This window comes from Mya arenaria, chromosome 14, assembly GCF_026914265.1.
Source record: "Mya arenaria isolate MELC-2E11 chromosome 14, ASM2691426v1".
Taxonomy (NCBI): domain Eukaryota; kingdom Metazoa; phylum Mollusca; class Bivalvia; order Myida; family Myidae; genus Mya; species Mya arenaria.
The window spans coordinates 41,577,005-41,592,445 of record NC_069135.1 but is presented as its reverse complement, the minus strand read 5'-3'; the positions used below and the strand labels follow the sequence as shown (position 1 = coordinate 41,592,445).

At 36.7% G+C, this 15,441-nt stretch overlaps 2 protein-coding genes and 1 pseudogene across 2 annotated transcripts in view; 2 read left to right on the top strand and 1 right to left on the bottom strand.

Annotated features, from left to right (window-relative positions):
• Positions 1 to 54: 54 nt before the first annotated feature.
• LOC128216142 (putative nuclease HARBI1) lies at positions 55 to 1,521 on the top strand (annotated as a pseudogene).
• Positions 1,522 to 4,848: 3,327 nt separating this feature from the next.
• LOC128216977 (uncharacterized) lies at positions 4,849 to 7,161 on the bottom strand. Its single transcript, XM_052923741.1, has 6 exons — positions 7,096 to 7,161; positions 6,323 to 6,488; positions 6,022 to 6,087; positions 5,629 to 5,691; positions 5,437 to 5,498; positions 4,849 to 5,017 (listed from the first exon to the last, which is right to left on the bottom strand). Exons 3-6 carry the CDS (start codon positions 6,076 to 6,078, stop codon positions 4,882 to 4,884), a joined length of 318 nt encoding a protein of 105 aa, XP_052779701.1. The 5' UTR covers positions 6,079 to 6,087; positions 6,323 to 6,488; positions 7,096 to 7,161; the 3' UTR covers positions 4,849 to 4,881.
• Positions 7,162 to 9,814: 2,653 nt separating this feature from the next.
• LOC128218518 (uncharacterized) overlaps positions 9,815 to 15,441 on the top strand; it is a 46,235-nt gene continuing 40,608 nt past the window's right edge. The window contains exons 1-2 of the mRNA XM_052926196.1: positions 9,815 to 9,972; positions 14,907 to 15,060. Of these exons, the coding sequence (XP_052782156.1) occupies positions 14,919 to 15,060 (142 nt within the window). The 5' untranslated portion in view covers positions 9,815 to 9,972; positions 14,907 to 14,918. The remainder of the gene's footprint in view (positions 9,973 to 14,906; positions 15,061 to 15,441) is intronic.

Here is a 15,441-nt window from a genome sequence, read left to right as displayed (position 1 = left end):
ACCCTCCTCCCAGAGGTGGGTAAATTATTTACCGTGTGAGTAACCGGAATCAAGATGGCCGACCTTATGAACGCTCTTCACCGACGCCCTCGACACTTTGGACGGGTTGACAGACAGTTTACGGACTTTGACAACGAAGAAGTACGTCGAAGATACAGATTCTCAAATGACAACATCGACAGACTAGTGGACCTTTTGACTGACAGACTGAGACGTCCGACGCAACGAAACCATTCTTTGACTGTTCGACAGCAGGTTATGACAGCCCTGAGGTTTTACGCCTCATGTGCTTTTCTACAGGTTATTGGAGACACTTTTGGTGTGGACATTGCGACAGTTTCGAGGTCAGTGACTGACGAACGCACTTTTCGATTTACGGGACAGGGCCATCAAATTCCCTACTGAAGCCGCCGACCTCCAACCGGCAAAGTCGGCATTTTATGCCCGAACAAACTTTCCCTCGGTCGTTGGGTGCGTAGATGGAACGCATATCCATATACAGTCTCCCGGAGGGTTGGATAAGGGTGCCTATGTAAATCGAAAACGAAGACATAGTATCAATGTACAAGCTTCTTGTGACCATAAAGGTTTGTTTATTTTTCATAGTTGTATGTAATCGTCGAACGAAAAGGCTGTCAGACTTTTCAACCCCAAGATTTTTCAACCCCTTTGTCATTTGTGAAATCAAAGACTTTTCAACCCCTTTGTCATTTCAACCCCTAAAAGTGCTAAGACTTTTCAACCCCACCTTAAACAAAGACTTTTCAACCCCTAATAAACGAAGACTTTTCAACCCCTTAATTTCTCACCTTTTTAAGAAAATAACTACAACAGTAAACAATTTATTTTGAAATTTCTTTTAAAAATCAAGAATATATTAAGACTAAAAATATAACAAACAAAAAATATGTAATACATACAAAATATACATACTTAAAACACATGATAATACAATAATTCATTAAATATTTACATTGAAATAAGTAAAAAAAAATGCTCTACTGTCCATTTAGCTATTTAGTCATTTAGCCATAAATCTTCCTTATCTCCCTGAGGAAATCCTCACACAATATATTATGTGCATGGTACTGCTCCATCAATTAATTGAAACAGCGTTTGTTTTTCTTTTAGTTTTTTTAAACACTTTTTTTAAAACATTTTGTCATCAATAAAAAAGACAATAAAATGAGTTGAACTTTAAATAAAATTCTTCAAAATATCATGATTTAGCAGACAATGTTTAAGAAATACAAAAGTATACATACATGAGTTCAAAGATGTTAAAAATGTATTATAGATTGAGTTCCAAATGCTTTCAAATTACATAAGTGTAACATAAGTATTAGTTATCTTTCATATTTGTAAAAATACGGAATATATTGCAAGCGAGCATTTTTTTTACTTATTTCAATGTAAATATTTAATGAATTATTGTATTATCATGTGCTTACAGTTTGTCACGTCCGCACACCCGGCAAAACGTTGACTGACAAACGCCGACTCCACCCAAATATTGATTGACAAGCCAGGGAAATAATCTAGTGGCGCGGCACCGGTTCTTTGATGTCACGTGATGTCTGGTGCGGTACATGCAGACCTAAGAATTAAATTGTCGCGGTCTCGTGTTGGCTCCGCCTACTTTCTAGAAAAGTCACGTAGGCCAAATATCACTGTATTTTCTCTGTATCGGAGTTCATATCAGGGACGAATTGCAGAATATGGGAAATATTTTTCAAATTTAAAACGAAATACAGCAATCTCATTGGCTTTCAAAGTAGGACAAACTGTAAGATTTTATTAACGTTTTTTTATTTCTCAGTTTAAAAAAAAATAAGGACATTCTATTATAATGTGGTATATATTTAAAAAAAAAATGCTATAGGCATTGTATTGTCTTTTCATATTTGCAATTAAAGAATGGAATGAAGGTCGCACATTCATTAATGGGCAACATGTGTGACATGGTCATAAAATCCTAAGGGATTAAGGGGCTTCATAACACCTTTAATTGAGGTTATAGTAACTTGAAAGTGACAGTTACAAATGTAATTAAGGTTCTAATCATGGCCATCATTTCAAACTATGGCCAGCTTGATCCATTTTGTGTATAATTTTCAGGATTTAAAATCAAACAAAAAATATATTTTATTTATTTATACCCGTAAACTCTGAATTTTTAGATAATACATTATCAAGAATTAAAATCAAACTGTACTGAAATAGCAATATGGTCAGTCGCATGAGAGAGTTCATTGTTTAATAATCATTTCTCTAATTCCATGCCCTTCAAAATCTTGTCAAAACATTAACCTTTAAACCGCTGGAAATATATTTTTTTAAATTGTTTGACAGCACACAACAAATCACAGTAAGAGGAAGTGCGAAGTACAAGAACCATTATAACTCTTTTTCATCTTGCCTTCTAACATTTGCCTTGTCAGGTGTGTTAAAAAAATCTTCATGAAATTTAATGAAACTTCATACATAGTTAAACAAGTAGAGAAAGGACAGTGTGCATGAACCATTACTCTTTTGTTACCTTTTACAAAGACATTTCCCTTTGTTAACATCTTTATTTTCTATTAAAATGATTGACTGCCATTTTATGTCAAGGTCATGTGTTTGTTGGTAATAATTACTCTCTGTGATAGCTATAGTTTGTTTCATTCTTTTACCAGTAATGATCATAGTGTTTTGCTATGCAACAATAAATGAATTGGAGTCAAATATGTGTATTGTTATGAACCTTTTATCTCAAAATGATTTATCTGACGGATGATGACATCATGCACACAGTTATGAAGGTTTATATCAAGCTTTATTTTTTAATGAAGCATTTTAACAGAATGTTCTAAACCAGATAAATTCCTTTCAACAATTTAAAACATATTTTTAACCATTGATAGATATTGATGAAACTTGGTGTGTAGGTAGCTTATGTACAGAGCTAGCTTGGGATTGCTTTTGAGGGGGGTGGGGCTAAGGTCAAGGTCGCCTGTTACTAAAAATAGAAAAATAGTTTCTTCCCAATAACATAAGTTAGCATTGATAGATATTGATGAAACTTAGTGTGTAGGTAGCTTATGTGAAGAGCTAGCTTGGAATTGCTTTTGAGTGGGGAGGGGCTAAGGTCAAGGTCACTATTACTAAAAATAGAAAAATGGTTTCCGCCCAATAACCTTAGTAAGGATTGACAGATATTGATGAAACTTGGTGTGTAGGTAGCATGTGAAGAGCTAGCTTGGGATTGCTGTTGAGTGTGGAGGGGCTACGGTCAATGTCACTGTTACTTGAAATAGAAAAATGTTTATGCCAAATAACTTCTGATAGCATTGATAGATATTGATTAAACTTGGTGTGTGGGTAGCTTATGTAAAGAGCTAGCTTGGGATTGCTTTTGAGGGGTGCGTCTCTTTTTGATAACAGTAAAGATAAAGTCATACAACAAATTAATTGGCTATAATTTCTGATTGCCCATAACAAAAACCTGGTTTCGTCGCATTGCGGCGCTTCTAGTTTCAAACTGGCTTAAGTCAATTAAAGGATGCCTTCACAATATGGCTCCACATCTATTTGTTTAGGATGTTTGATGGGGTTTGATATAAGATCATTATTACTTGTACAGAGTTCATTATTCATTGATTACAAACGGTTAACATGCGGTTTACATGCGGAAACCCATCTTACGGCTAATTCATTTGTAATAAACCAATTTAATTTACGCCATTTTGCCTTTTTTTTACAGTTTTTCGATTGTCAACCGGTAAGGCAGGTGTTCACAAGAGATGTTTTGTTTTGTATGATTTTGTTTTCTCGCAACAGCTGTTGGCTGCTGCGTTTACTGCTGGATTTGTTTTGTCTTCCGTTTTTGTTTTTGTTTTGCGTTCTTTAAAAGCAGCATCCACAGATGTTGCTGGGAGTTAATTGTTTTATATTGAAAGCGAACATCTGATTACATTTACTACCTTAACATATGGTTATTCAAATGCTTGATGATCATATATTTTTTTTAAGTAAATAACATGACATTCATCAAACTGAACACTTGTATGCAGGAAATCTATCGAAATTCATTTAAAGCACACAATAAAATGATATATTTTAATTATCATTTTCAACTAAGCGGTAGTTAATATGTTTAACAATGTTTGTGATGCACTTTAAATTTCCAAATAAACTGACAATCTACAAATAGAAATTTCGAGGAAAAGTGTATTTAATGAAACTTGCTAGAAGAACAAAACAAGAGCTGTCAGTAGACAGCGCACTCGACTATTCTTAGGGATTGACAATAGAAAAATTGATACAGTTACCTCCTCCAGTACACAGGTAGAGATCATGATGGTGAACAAGTGTGAAAAGTTCCAAAGCCATATGGGCTTTGAAAATATTTGAGGTGGTACGCAAACTTTTACGTAAATTCTAACTAGAAAAAGTGGAATCATTTTGTCAAAATGCTTGATAGAGTTACCTCCTCCTGTGTACATGCTGGGGGTATGATGGTGAACAAGTGTGCAAAGTTTCAAAGCCATACGTTAATGTACTTTGAAAATATGTGAGGTGGTATGCAAACTTTTACGTAAATTCTAACTAGAAAAAGTGGAATCATTTTGTCAAAATGCTTGATAGAGTTACCTCCTCCTGTGTACATGTTGGGGGTATGATGGTCAACAAGTGTTGCAAAGTTTCAAAGCCATACGTCAATGGACTTTGAAAATATGTGAGGTTGTACGCAAACTTTAACATAAGTGGTTACGCCGACGCTCGGATGACTAGGATAGCTCTCCTTATTCTTCGAACAGTCAAGCTAAAAATTAACATTTACAGAGTGTTTAGAATAATATTACAATTGAAATAAAAAGAAAGTCATTTATGAGACATTCACGAAAATTTCAGTGTCAGAACATCGGCCAGTGTGGACAGTTTCTGAAAGCACTCCTTCTGTGCCTTCTGATTTTCTGTTGCTTCCATGTAGTAAGCCATCTGCAACTCCTTCAGTGTCTTGGCCTTTTCATTCCTTAAACGAAATATGATGAACAGTTGTGCATTTTTTATTTCTGCGATTACACTTTTAGTCATGGGACAATGAAAATTAAAAGTTGTGTTTATAAGCATATATCATATCAATATTCAGAATTAATCATAACATGAAACTATTTTTTATTGAGATTGTTATAATCATATATATATATCATTTATTTGGTGTAAGATTATGTAATTAAACAGCTTTCAATCATGTATTAATATCTTTCTTTGTATCTTTATAGTTCAACTGTCATAAAAACTTCCATATAGCAAACATGCCATTGCATTAAAATTAAGCACTATGAAGGAGGTTTAAGAAGTTTTAATAATTTAATGCCTTACTATTACTTTATAACACCGTATATGTGCCGGTTAGGTATATTACTATTTGTATCTGTTTGTGCTACTTACTGTGGTGTAACCCTTGTTGCACTGACTTTTACTGGCACTGGCTCTGGCATAGGTTTCTGCTGCTATAATAACAAATATGCAAACAAATAAGAAAAAAAAAACATCATTGTTCTAAATGAATAAGCTATGTTATGAACTTAATCATTTGGTTGTCTAATTAGATTTAAAACAAGGCTCCTAGAAGTGCATCACCTTGTGGCTTTGATTTTCCCAGGTCTTTGCACTTAACAGCAGTTTCAGTGTCTTTTCCTTCAGCTGGGGAAAAAAAACGGAATGACAAATATTGAAATAAATTATGTACACTGAAATAAACTTAAGAATTCTATTTCAATCGTGACTTAAAAGTTTTCACTTCTGCAGCTGTAATAGGTTTGGAAATACTGATGTACTATAAAACGTTCACAAAAAGTGAAGTATTTGAAGATGCCACATATCATAAACATTTTAAATAAATTGTTCAGCAAAACCCATGTACATTGTAGAAGTATTAAAAAAAACTTCCTTGATACGTGATGCCTCTAGAATATTTTGAAACCACCAAAAGACAATTTTACTTCCATTCACAACTGATAATGAATTCCTTACTTGTAAAACTTTCCCACAGACAATATTCTGGATGGCTGCCTTCTTCCACTGTATCATTGGCTAGTGCTAAAAATGGAAGGAAATATCGTCACGATAAAGTTAACCTTACTAAACTATTAAACCAAATTGCAAAATATAACCTGATGTTTTAAGCTTGCTAATGAGCCCATTCAATCACTCACAAACGTACATGGCCATTATATTCATGATTCGATGAATATCAAAATTGAACTAAAAATCATTTTATATTTTAAGTAAAATAATTTTATAATCAATCTTAATAAATTAATATCACATGTACCCGTCTCACAAAGATCTGCTCCAGTTGTCCCAGAGAAGGACGCCGAGTCTTTAAGCAGGTCTATTATAGCATAAGACCCAGTTGACATTTCTGGCAGAGCAGGTCCTCCACCTGTCTTTAAAAGACTAGCCTGCTCTGCAGTGTAGTCTGTCTTTGCCTTTTTAGTCTACAAAGTATTCAAAACATTTCTTTTAAGAATAATTGTATTATTCATAACAATGCTTCTTGATTTTAACATGTAGTATTTCGGCTACTAAACGTACTTTCTCCTTTCTGTAAACAAGGTAACTCGGAACGTCTAAATCAAATAACGATAAGTGGAAGCAATATGGAAAGGGGACATTACTGCCGCAGCGTATGGTAATAGTTGTTTGTAGCCTTATGGATAACGTTTTTATATGAATGCTAGAATATGAATTTGAACAACTTTGTTCTTAAATTGTTGTATGGATTATTCGAGCATTTTCTTATATATAACCAGTCATTTTCAGTCTAAAAGTTTAATTACTTTAAATGTTGATAGATGTGATATTCATCAGGATTTATAGTTAAACCATTACTGAGTTTAACAATGCATGGAACTTCGGATACAAAGTTCCGGACAACAAACCATATCAGAGTTTCATGTTTTGTCTAATATACGTTATTGTTATGAGTTTTCTTAAAATGATAGGAACCAATTTGTTTTACTTGACACTGAAAACCCCTTTTAAAAGGTATTCACAAAAATTCCAACCATCAACCCCATAAAAACAAAAACAATATTTAATTACCTCAAATTCCTACACTTTTCCTTTACTTGGACAACAGTCCTTGGACCGTTGCCGACAGCATTCACGGCGTCAGCCACTTCGCCCCAGGTTTCGTCTACCTTTCTTTTCCCATTTGCCGAGCTGTTATATCTTCGTATCAAATCATACTTGATTTCCATTATGTCTTTTAAAACAGACACTTCTCGGTCACTAAAGTTTATACTGTAGCGTTTTTCCCCCGACATTGTTATTGTTGTCGTATGACAGATGAGCGCGAGAATGACGTCACAACGATGCATTATGGGAGTTTGGTAAATTTTACCACGGTAAATTATCCGGAATAATTACCATCATGGTAACTTGTTTTATACAAGGGAATTACCACTTTGGTAAATTTACCACGAAATTTACCTTTGGTAATATTTACTCAGGTGATATTTTACCATTGTTTATACAATTGGCTGCTGGTCTCCCAGTCAAAATGTTTCTTGGCCTCTCAAGATGGACGTCAGTGCTATCCAATAAACGTAAACACCCTTTTGTGTTAATTAAATTCAAGTAACTGATTTGGGATGATTTTAAAAGTTTTGCTTATATAAGTTTATGCTGATAAACTATATATAGTTTTTTTTCAGTGTTAAATGTTATCACGTTCGAGTCCCTTTAACTACGATATTCACCTATAAATTAGCAACCCTAACCATTTTACCATTTCAATTGCGTAAGTAAATCAATTAAGCCTGGCTATGACGGATGCATAAATTGAATGCATTGGAATACAAAAATAAGTGTCACAAAGAAAGTCATTTCCAAAGCATTTATAGACGCGGCGATAATGATGTACCATTATAAAAGACATCCAGTGAATAAAGATATCCCGTCCATAATTAATTTGGATGACAACTGTTTCATTTACTAGTTCAATTTCTTTTAAATATGCATGCATTTTTTCATGATGATGATAATGCTAGTGGTGGTCCTGCTGGTGGTGGTGCTGCAGCTACTGCTACTGCTGCTGCTGCTGCTGCTGCTACAGATGATGATGGTGATGATGATGATGATGATGATGATGATGATGATGATGATGATGATGATGATGATGGTGGTGGTGGTGGTGGTGGTGGTGGTGGTGGTGGTGATGATGATGATGATGATGATGATGATGATGATGATGATGATGATGATGACGAAAAGGAGGAAGAGGAGAAGGAGGAAGATGTTGAGGGTTAATTAAAAAAAAAAAACCCACACCTCTGACGTTCATTTGAGACTATTTTGAAATACTGACATCAAGGATCTGATATCGACTTACTTGATAACTTCCTTCTATTTTTCTTATTTACATGACTTTCAAACGATTTTATAAGAATTAAGAAATGAGCGAAAAAATAGTTTGTTCACAAGCTTGGCTGATCTCATCATTTGAGCAAGTTAAAAGGGGAACCAAAAATGAGTTTCCCCGGTAATGCATCTGAGGCACTTATATTCTAATTATTTTAGTGTTTGGTTCCAAAATTGCTGGGTAATTTTATTTAAAACACAACAACAACTAGAACAAAATACATGGCTGTAGTTGTTAGGGAACCCACGCCGGTACAACCAAGAATAATAGAAAACTGAAACCATACCCACCCGCCCACAAGGACTCGTATAGTAGCTGACGGATGTTTAAACCTTTATTGAATATATTGGTAGCATCACGTGATAATGTCAATCAACCAATCACGCGACAGCCTTTTTGCTGAATCGCGTTACTTCGCTTCTTAAAGTAGTGGAAACCAAAGACAATATTTAAGCATGTAACAATATTTGTTGAAGGGTTCTACGCCGTCAATTGATTTGAAGATTCACAATGCTTTGCAATTCTAAAATCCGTAACAAGAAGTAAATATCCGTAAATGTGCATTTTACAAGCCAAGTTTTTGTCATTTTAATGCTTTTTAATGGTTTGCGAATCCACACATAGGTATTGTATCTTGATCATCTTGTAATGAATATAGAATAGAATTGCAATGTTTAAAACGCCCATAACTGCAAGTTTGACGTAATTAGTAACATGGCACTTGTTTTAAAGGAACTCGTTCATGGTTTGTAAAATGAACTCTTTACGAAACAAATATGATTTACAAAGTTAAGCGTTGCAAATCATTAGAGTTTTAAAACTAAGATACTGATAGCTGGAACTCTTCAGCAAATGTTGATATTTGTTCAAATATCGTATTTGAATACAATAAATTTGAATACTGTTACCAACGGCATTCAGCGATTCGTGGTAGCGTGATTGGTTGATTGTATAATTCCTTTTGGCCAAGTGGTTAGAGCGTCCGTTTTCTGTTTTTCCTAAACTTGACCGTAGTGGGTTCGCACCCCACTAAAACAAAAACAAAAAAATACTTCCATAGTGTTTTTGTTCACTCATGCATGCAGTATTTCATGTTCAAATTTGATTTTGTGGTTATAACGATGATATTTATATGTTTAAATCAAATCAACATTCTTCTCTGTACTGTTCAGTATTTTTTGCTGCCATTTCGGTATCGGAGGATACAATTTTGATCAAATAAGTGTTTGAGGTGCATTACCCGGAAACAAAATTTAGGACCAAAAATATGAGTGAGTCTCTTTAACTTTGTAGCAATTAATCAAACTATCAAAACTAAAAATCCGCCTACATCTGGCCTGATCTGGGACCTCAGTCGGGTACATAGCAGTAATCCACAGACCCATGACAGACAGATTCTTCATTGGCTGTTATGTAACACGTATACGGTACTACTTCAGACATTAAATATACGGCTGTTTACCCGATGCACTACTTTTGCGTCAACGCCGGCTTATATATAGTACTACGTGCTTAAATTGCAGTAACTTACTGTAGTTTGGATTAGAAAATAACTGGTAAGATTATTCAGTTTTCGGTTTGTTTATTTTTTAATTATATTTAAGCATTGCAGACAGTATTAACTCTTTTTTAAATGCATTTCAGACATGTTAACAAATTTTAATATTTATATTCTCTTTGATTCTACCCGAAGGTGATTTCAACAAAAATGTGATTTGAAATACATGTTATCACAATTATACAATAAATACAGCAATGCAAACAGGTCATGAGAAGCTATGCACAGAGCTAAATAAATGAAATACATGTGTTTTGGTGATATATATGGTAGCGTAGTCAAGGGCATGGTAAAAAAAGAATATTAAGGATTTTAGGGAACTTTTAAACTTGGAAGAGGCGTGATGATTTCATAAGCATTACTTGCAGCCGAGATCACCAAAGACAGCGGCGCACAAAGGTGTGGTTGTTTCAGTGATTGGGTCTATCCCTACCTACAGGACCCAGCCACACCTAAGCTACGCCACCGTCTCGATTACTTCAACAAACGCAATGAATGAAATGAATCAGTGATGGCTACCAGTGTTGTCCGAATTTTAACGCATTTCATTGAATTATTACCGCAACATTTCATGGAATATATTTTAACCACGCTTATATATTTGAGCTAGATACATTCAATAATCAATAAAAGCGGCGTCAGAAGTACATTTCGTAACTTTGATTCACAAGACGAGAGACATAATATGAAATTAACTTTGTAACACTTCTTGCAAATACTTTATTTTCAAATCAAAGTTTGAAGGAAACACGCATATTTTTGAGGTTTTTGTTCCGTAGTTTTCAAAGCGACTGCAAACAGAAAAATAGCAATAGCTATGGTCAAATATAAATTACATATATTTCATGGAAGTTGGACCCTTAGCACTTAACAAGTTAAATTCTTTATTACTGCAAATGTTTTTTATTTCTGTTTTTGTGTTCTTTTTCAATAATTTACTACGATGAAAAGACAAATTATAGAATATAAATATCATCCACATTTCTTTCTTTTAAACTTCAGCTTCTACCTTCTAACATTTTTTTTTACATTTTCTCAATTAACACCCCAAAACCCAGAGAACTCATATACTTTCGCATGTTTAATTTCGTAACACGTATTTTTTACACATTATCAATATATGTATGATCTACATGTATATATAACAGAATGCACAAATTTCTATTTGCACCTGTCGAGGTTTGAACTTACAACATCTGACTCTGCAGGCGGACACTCTACTGCGTCTCTATTAAAGCTAGCTCTATAGCGAGACAGGATAAGTGTCGCTTACATCGAATACCCGGTTACACATACTTGAGAAAATATAATTGAAGCACGTAATATACCGCCATCAGGTCATGCTATTATTGTAGATGTACATTGAATTGTTCCGGATCCTTTTTAATAAAATCTGATACATTTTTTATCAATCGGAACACCTCGACCATGATCCATCGAAAACAACATCGGATGTATATGGACGGTTCACAATGTTATAATTATTGACATTTAACTACGCTACAAGTAGATCGCGTAGTAATTTCAATTTAGCAGTAAGGCGTAAGGACATTACTGTTATGCATCTTAATTGTTTATGCAAAAATACACTTCACTTAGAATCAAATTTAAACATAGTAATAAAATTGCACCATTGAACACTTTAATTATCTAATATAATTATTATAATTTATTTTACGAACTACTTTTACAAATGCACCGGCATGGATTCGAGGTTGTTTTCGATGGAAAATGGCCGCGGTGTTCCGGCTGATTTTATATACGTATATATTCGCACTCCGACATGTTTAACATTTCTACAAAAATACTGACAGTATACTTCTTTACAATTTGACAAATGATATTTCCATTGATTTTCTGTGCGTCTTACTATGGGATTTTAGCGGTAAAAACCGTGCTTTGCTTCACTGAACAGTATCGAACGATTTTTAAAGAATTACTCTACATAACAATTAAGGCGAGTTGCATACATCCCAATCAAAGTGTCATGTCTTGGCCACGCCGTTGTTCCCCATTTCTGTCCCCACCCCCAATCCCACCTTTTTGCGAATTCCGGCGGGGTTCCACGTTGTCTCCACGTAGAAGCCATGATACCGCCTTGTTGTTACGATGGACTGGTGACACTGTATATCAAAGTCGGGTTATGCCAGGTTGCTGCCGCACTCTAGCCCCGCTGTGCCTAGACAGGTTGTGCCACGTTGTACTTCGTTGCCGGAAGGGTGCAACCACGTTCAGGTAAAATCGGGCACGCACTCGCTTGCTGGCTTTACTAGATCAATACTGGTTTGACTGCCGAGCCAAACACAAATACATTACTGCCATACATAGAAGGAAGCAGATTGCCGCCAAAGTGACTTTTTACCCTAGGCACCCAAGGAAAAAGGAGGAAGATGGCGGTTCATATCGAGCAGCCCCACCACAGACAAAGACCGTGAAGCCAGGACTTCTGGTGAAGAAGACCAGCCTAACAAGAGTCCACATATGGTCTATGTAGACTGTTAGCCATCACTTTACATCGACCTTTACAGAAACAAAAATATTTCTTCAACACCGAGTTTGATTTACTAATATCAAAGACTCCCTGTATAAATGTTATCATATGCTGACTGTTTGCCATCACTTTACATCGATCTAAACAGAACCAAAAATATTTCGTCTACACCAAGCTTGATTTACTAATAGCATAGGATCCACCAATCAAAGCAATCATATGCCTAGTCAACGAAACGGTAATACAATATGTTCTTTTTTCCTAATTACTTTATTTAAACATTGGGTATAAATACTTGATTTACCGCATTGTAAATACTTTTAAAACCAAATGAATAATCTCATACGATTTATTGCATACATTAATCGTAAAAGCGGGAATGAACCAAACAAACCTTGCTTTTTATGAGCAATTTCAAGAGTCGAGAGCCTTATTCACGATCGCTCTTACAGGATTCCATAACAAAGACACCTACTTACCTAATGTATTGTATTTAATTCGAATCATTATCGATTCATTATACAAATTCTCTGATATGATTTCACCACCAGTACGCCTGTCAAGTGACATTGATCCAGTACGCGTGTCAAGTGACATTGAACCAGTACGCGTGTCAAGTAACATTGACCCAGTACGCGTGTCAAGTGACATTGAACCAGTACGCGTGTCAAGTAACATTGAACCAGTACGCGTGTCAAGTGACATTGAACCAGTACGCGTGTCAAGTAACATTGGACCAGTACGCGTGTCAAGTAACATTGATCCAGTACGCCCGTCAAGTGACATTGGCCCAGTACGCCTGTCCAGTGACATTGCCCTAGTACGCCTTTCAAGTGGCATTGATCTAGTACGCCTGTCAAGTGACATTGACCCAGTACGCCTGTCAAGTGACATTGACCCAGTACGCCTGTCAAGTGACATTGACCTAGTACGCCTGTCCAGTGACATTGCCCTAGTACGCCTTTCAAGTGACATTGATCTAGTACGCCTGTCAAGTGACATTGACCTAGTACACCTGTCAAGTGACATTGACCCAGTACGCCTGTCAAGTGACATTGATCCAGTACGCCTGTCAAGTGACATTGATCCAGTACGCCCGTCAAGTGACATTGATCCAGTACGCCTTTCAAGTGACATTGGCCCAGTACGCCTGTCCAGTGACATTGCCCTAGTACGCCTTTCAAGTGACATTGACCTAGTACGCCTGTCAAGTGACATTGCCCTAGTACGCCTGTCAAGTGACATTGACCCAGTACGCCTGTCAAGTGACATTGATCCAGTACGCCAGTCAAGTGACATTGATCCAGTACGCCCGTCAAGTGACATTGGCCCAGTACGCCTGTCCAGTGACATTGACCCAGTACGCCTGTCCAGTGACATTGACCCAGTACGCCTTTCAAGTGACATTGACCTAGTACGCCTGTCAAGTGACATTGCCCTAGTACGCCTGTCAAGTGACATTGACCCAGTACGCTTATCATCGGCTTAGGCCAGCATTACATTACATTCAGAATTTTCTCCATGGGTTTTTCGTATGTCGGTACCAACATCCCCTCACAGTCAAAGCTGGATTCCCGACATGCTTTAATTGGCCCGACATGGTTAATCCAGGCACGTGACTTTGAATGCGTAAGAAGTGAATATCCCAGTACAGTCGAACCGCGTTGGCTCGAACTTCCAAGGACTGGAAAATACCTCGAGCCCCGCTGAGTTCGAGCCAAGCGGGAACATTTTCCTTTGGTAGAAGGAAATTGGCCCTTCATATCTTGTTCGAGCCAACGAAGAAATCGTGCTCAGAGAGTTCGAGTCAACGAGGAATTTGTTCCAAGAGAGTTGGAGCCAATGGTGATATTTTGCCAAGAGAGTTCGAGCCAACGGGGAATTAGTACCAAGAGAGTTCGAGCCAACGGAGAAATTGTGCCAAGAGAGTTCGACCCAACGGGGTTCGACTGTACTTAAATTAAAAAAATATCCCCAATTTATTTACGTAGTTACAATGTGATTTCGGTGTTAAGTATTTGGTTATTCACCTCCTTGTTCAATTTATCATATTTCCCTAATTCATCACGCAGAAGAAATTCAATTCCGCAGCTACAGGTTATATATTTTGCACCCAATCTACAGTGATAATGAAGTTTTGTTATTCAAATGAGCCACAGCCTTCCAGTTTCAGTTTCATAGTCATAGGAAATGGTTAATTGATGTTTTAGCCTTTTATCACATATTTTAATAGAAAAAAAAACCTTAATGGATTTCTTTTGAATATTGAAATATTTGCAATTCATTGAATGTCTTCAGGTTCAAAATGTGCTAGACATTTGTATAGTTCAGTGAGCGGTGATAAACTGAATATGAATAAGGTGCCGGTTGGCATAGCTCCTCTGATAATTGAACATGCAATACACACATGAACTCTCACAAGAAAATATGTTCCTTAACAGGCAAGTGACACGATGTACGTGGAATATTTACACCTGGCGGTTGTGACAGCTCTGCTAGTAACCATGACACCGGTCGTTCAAGGTAATGCATTCATCGACGCCTACAACCAGGCCACAAGGACGCTTGACGACGACGATATCAGATTCGAAACATGTGAGTACACAACCACGCTGCGTCCCATATAGCCCCTCCATCCCTGTACTACCGCACTCAGCCCCATATGGCCCTCCATCCCTGTATTACCGCACTCAGCCCCATATGGCCCTCCATCCCTGTATTACCGCACTCAGCCTCATATGGCCCTCCATCCCTGTACTACCGCACTCAGCCTCATATGGCCCTCCATCCCTGTATTACCGCACTCAGACCCATATGGCCCTCCATCCCTGTATTACCGCACTCAGCCTCATATGGCCCTCCATCCCTGTATTTCCGCACTCAGCCCCATATGGCCCTCCATCCCTGTATTACCGCACTCAGCCTCATATGGCCCTCCATCCCTGTATTTCCGCACTCAGCCCCATATGGCCCTCC

Bases quoted from the DNA above. Each gene is read 5' to 3' on its own strand.
- LOC128216977 (XM_052923741.1), bottom strand. From the start codon at position 6,078: ATGATACAGTGGAAGAAGGCAGCCATCCAGAATATTGTCTGTGGGAAA. The intron at 5,692-6,021 runs GTAAGGAATTCA...TTTTTTCCCCAG, and splicing joins TCTGTGGGAAAGTTTTACAA to CTGAAGGAAAAGACACTGAA. The intron at 5,018-5,436 runs GTAAGTAGCACA...ATTTCGTTTAAG, and splicing joins GCAACAAGGGTTACACCACA to GAATGAAAAGGCCAAGACAC.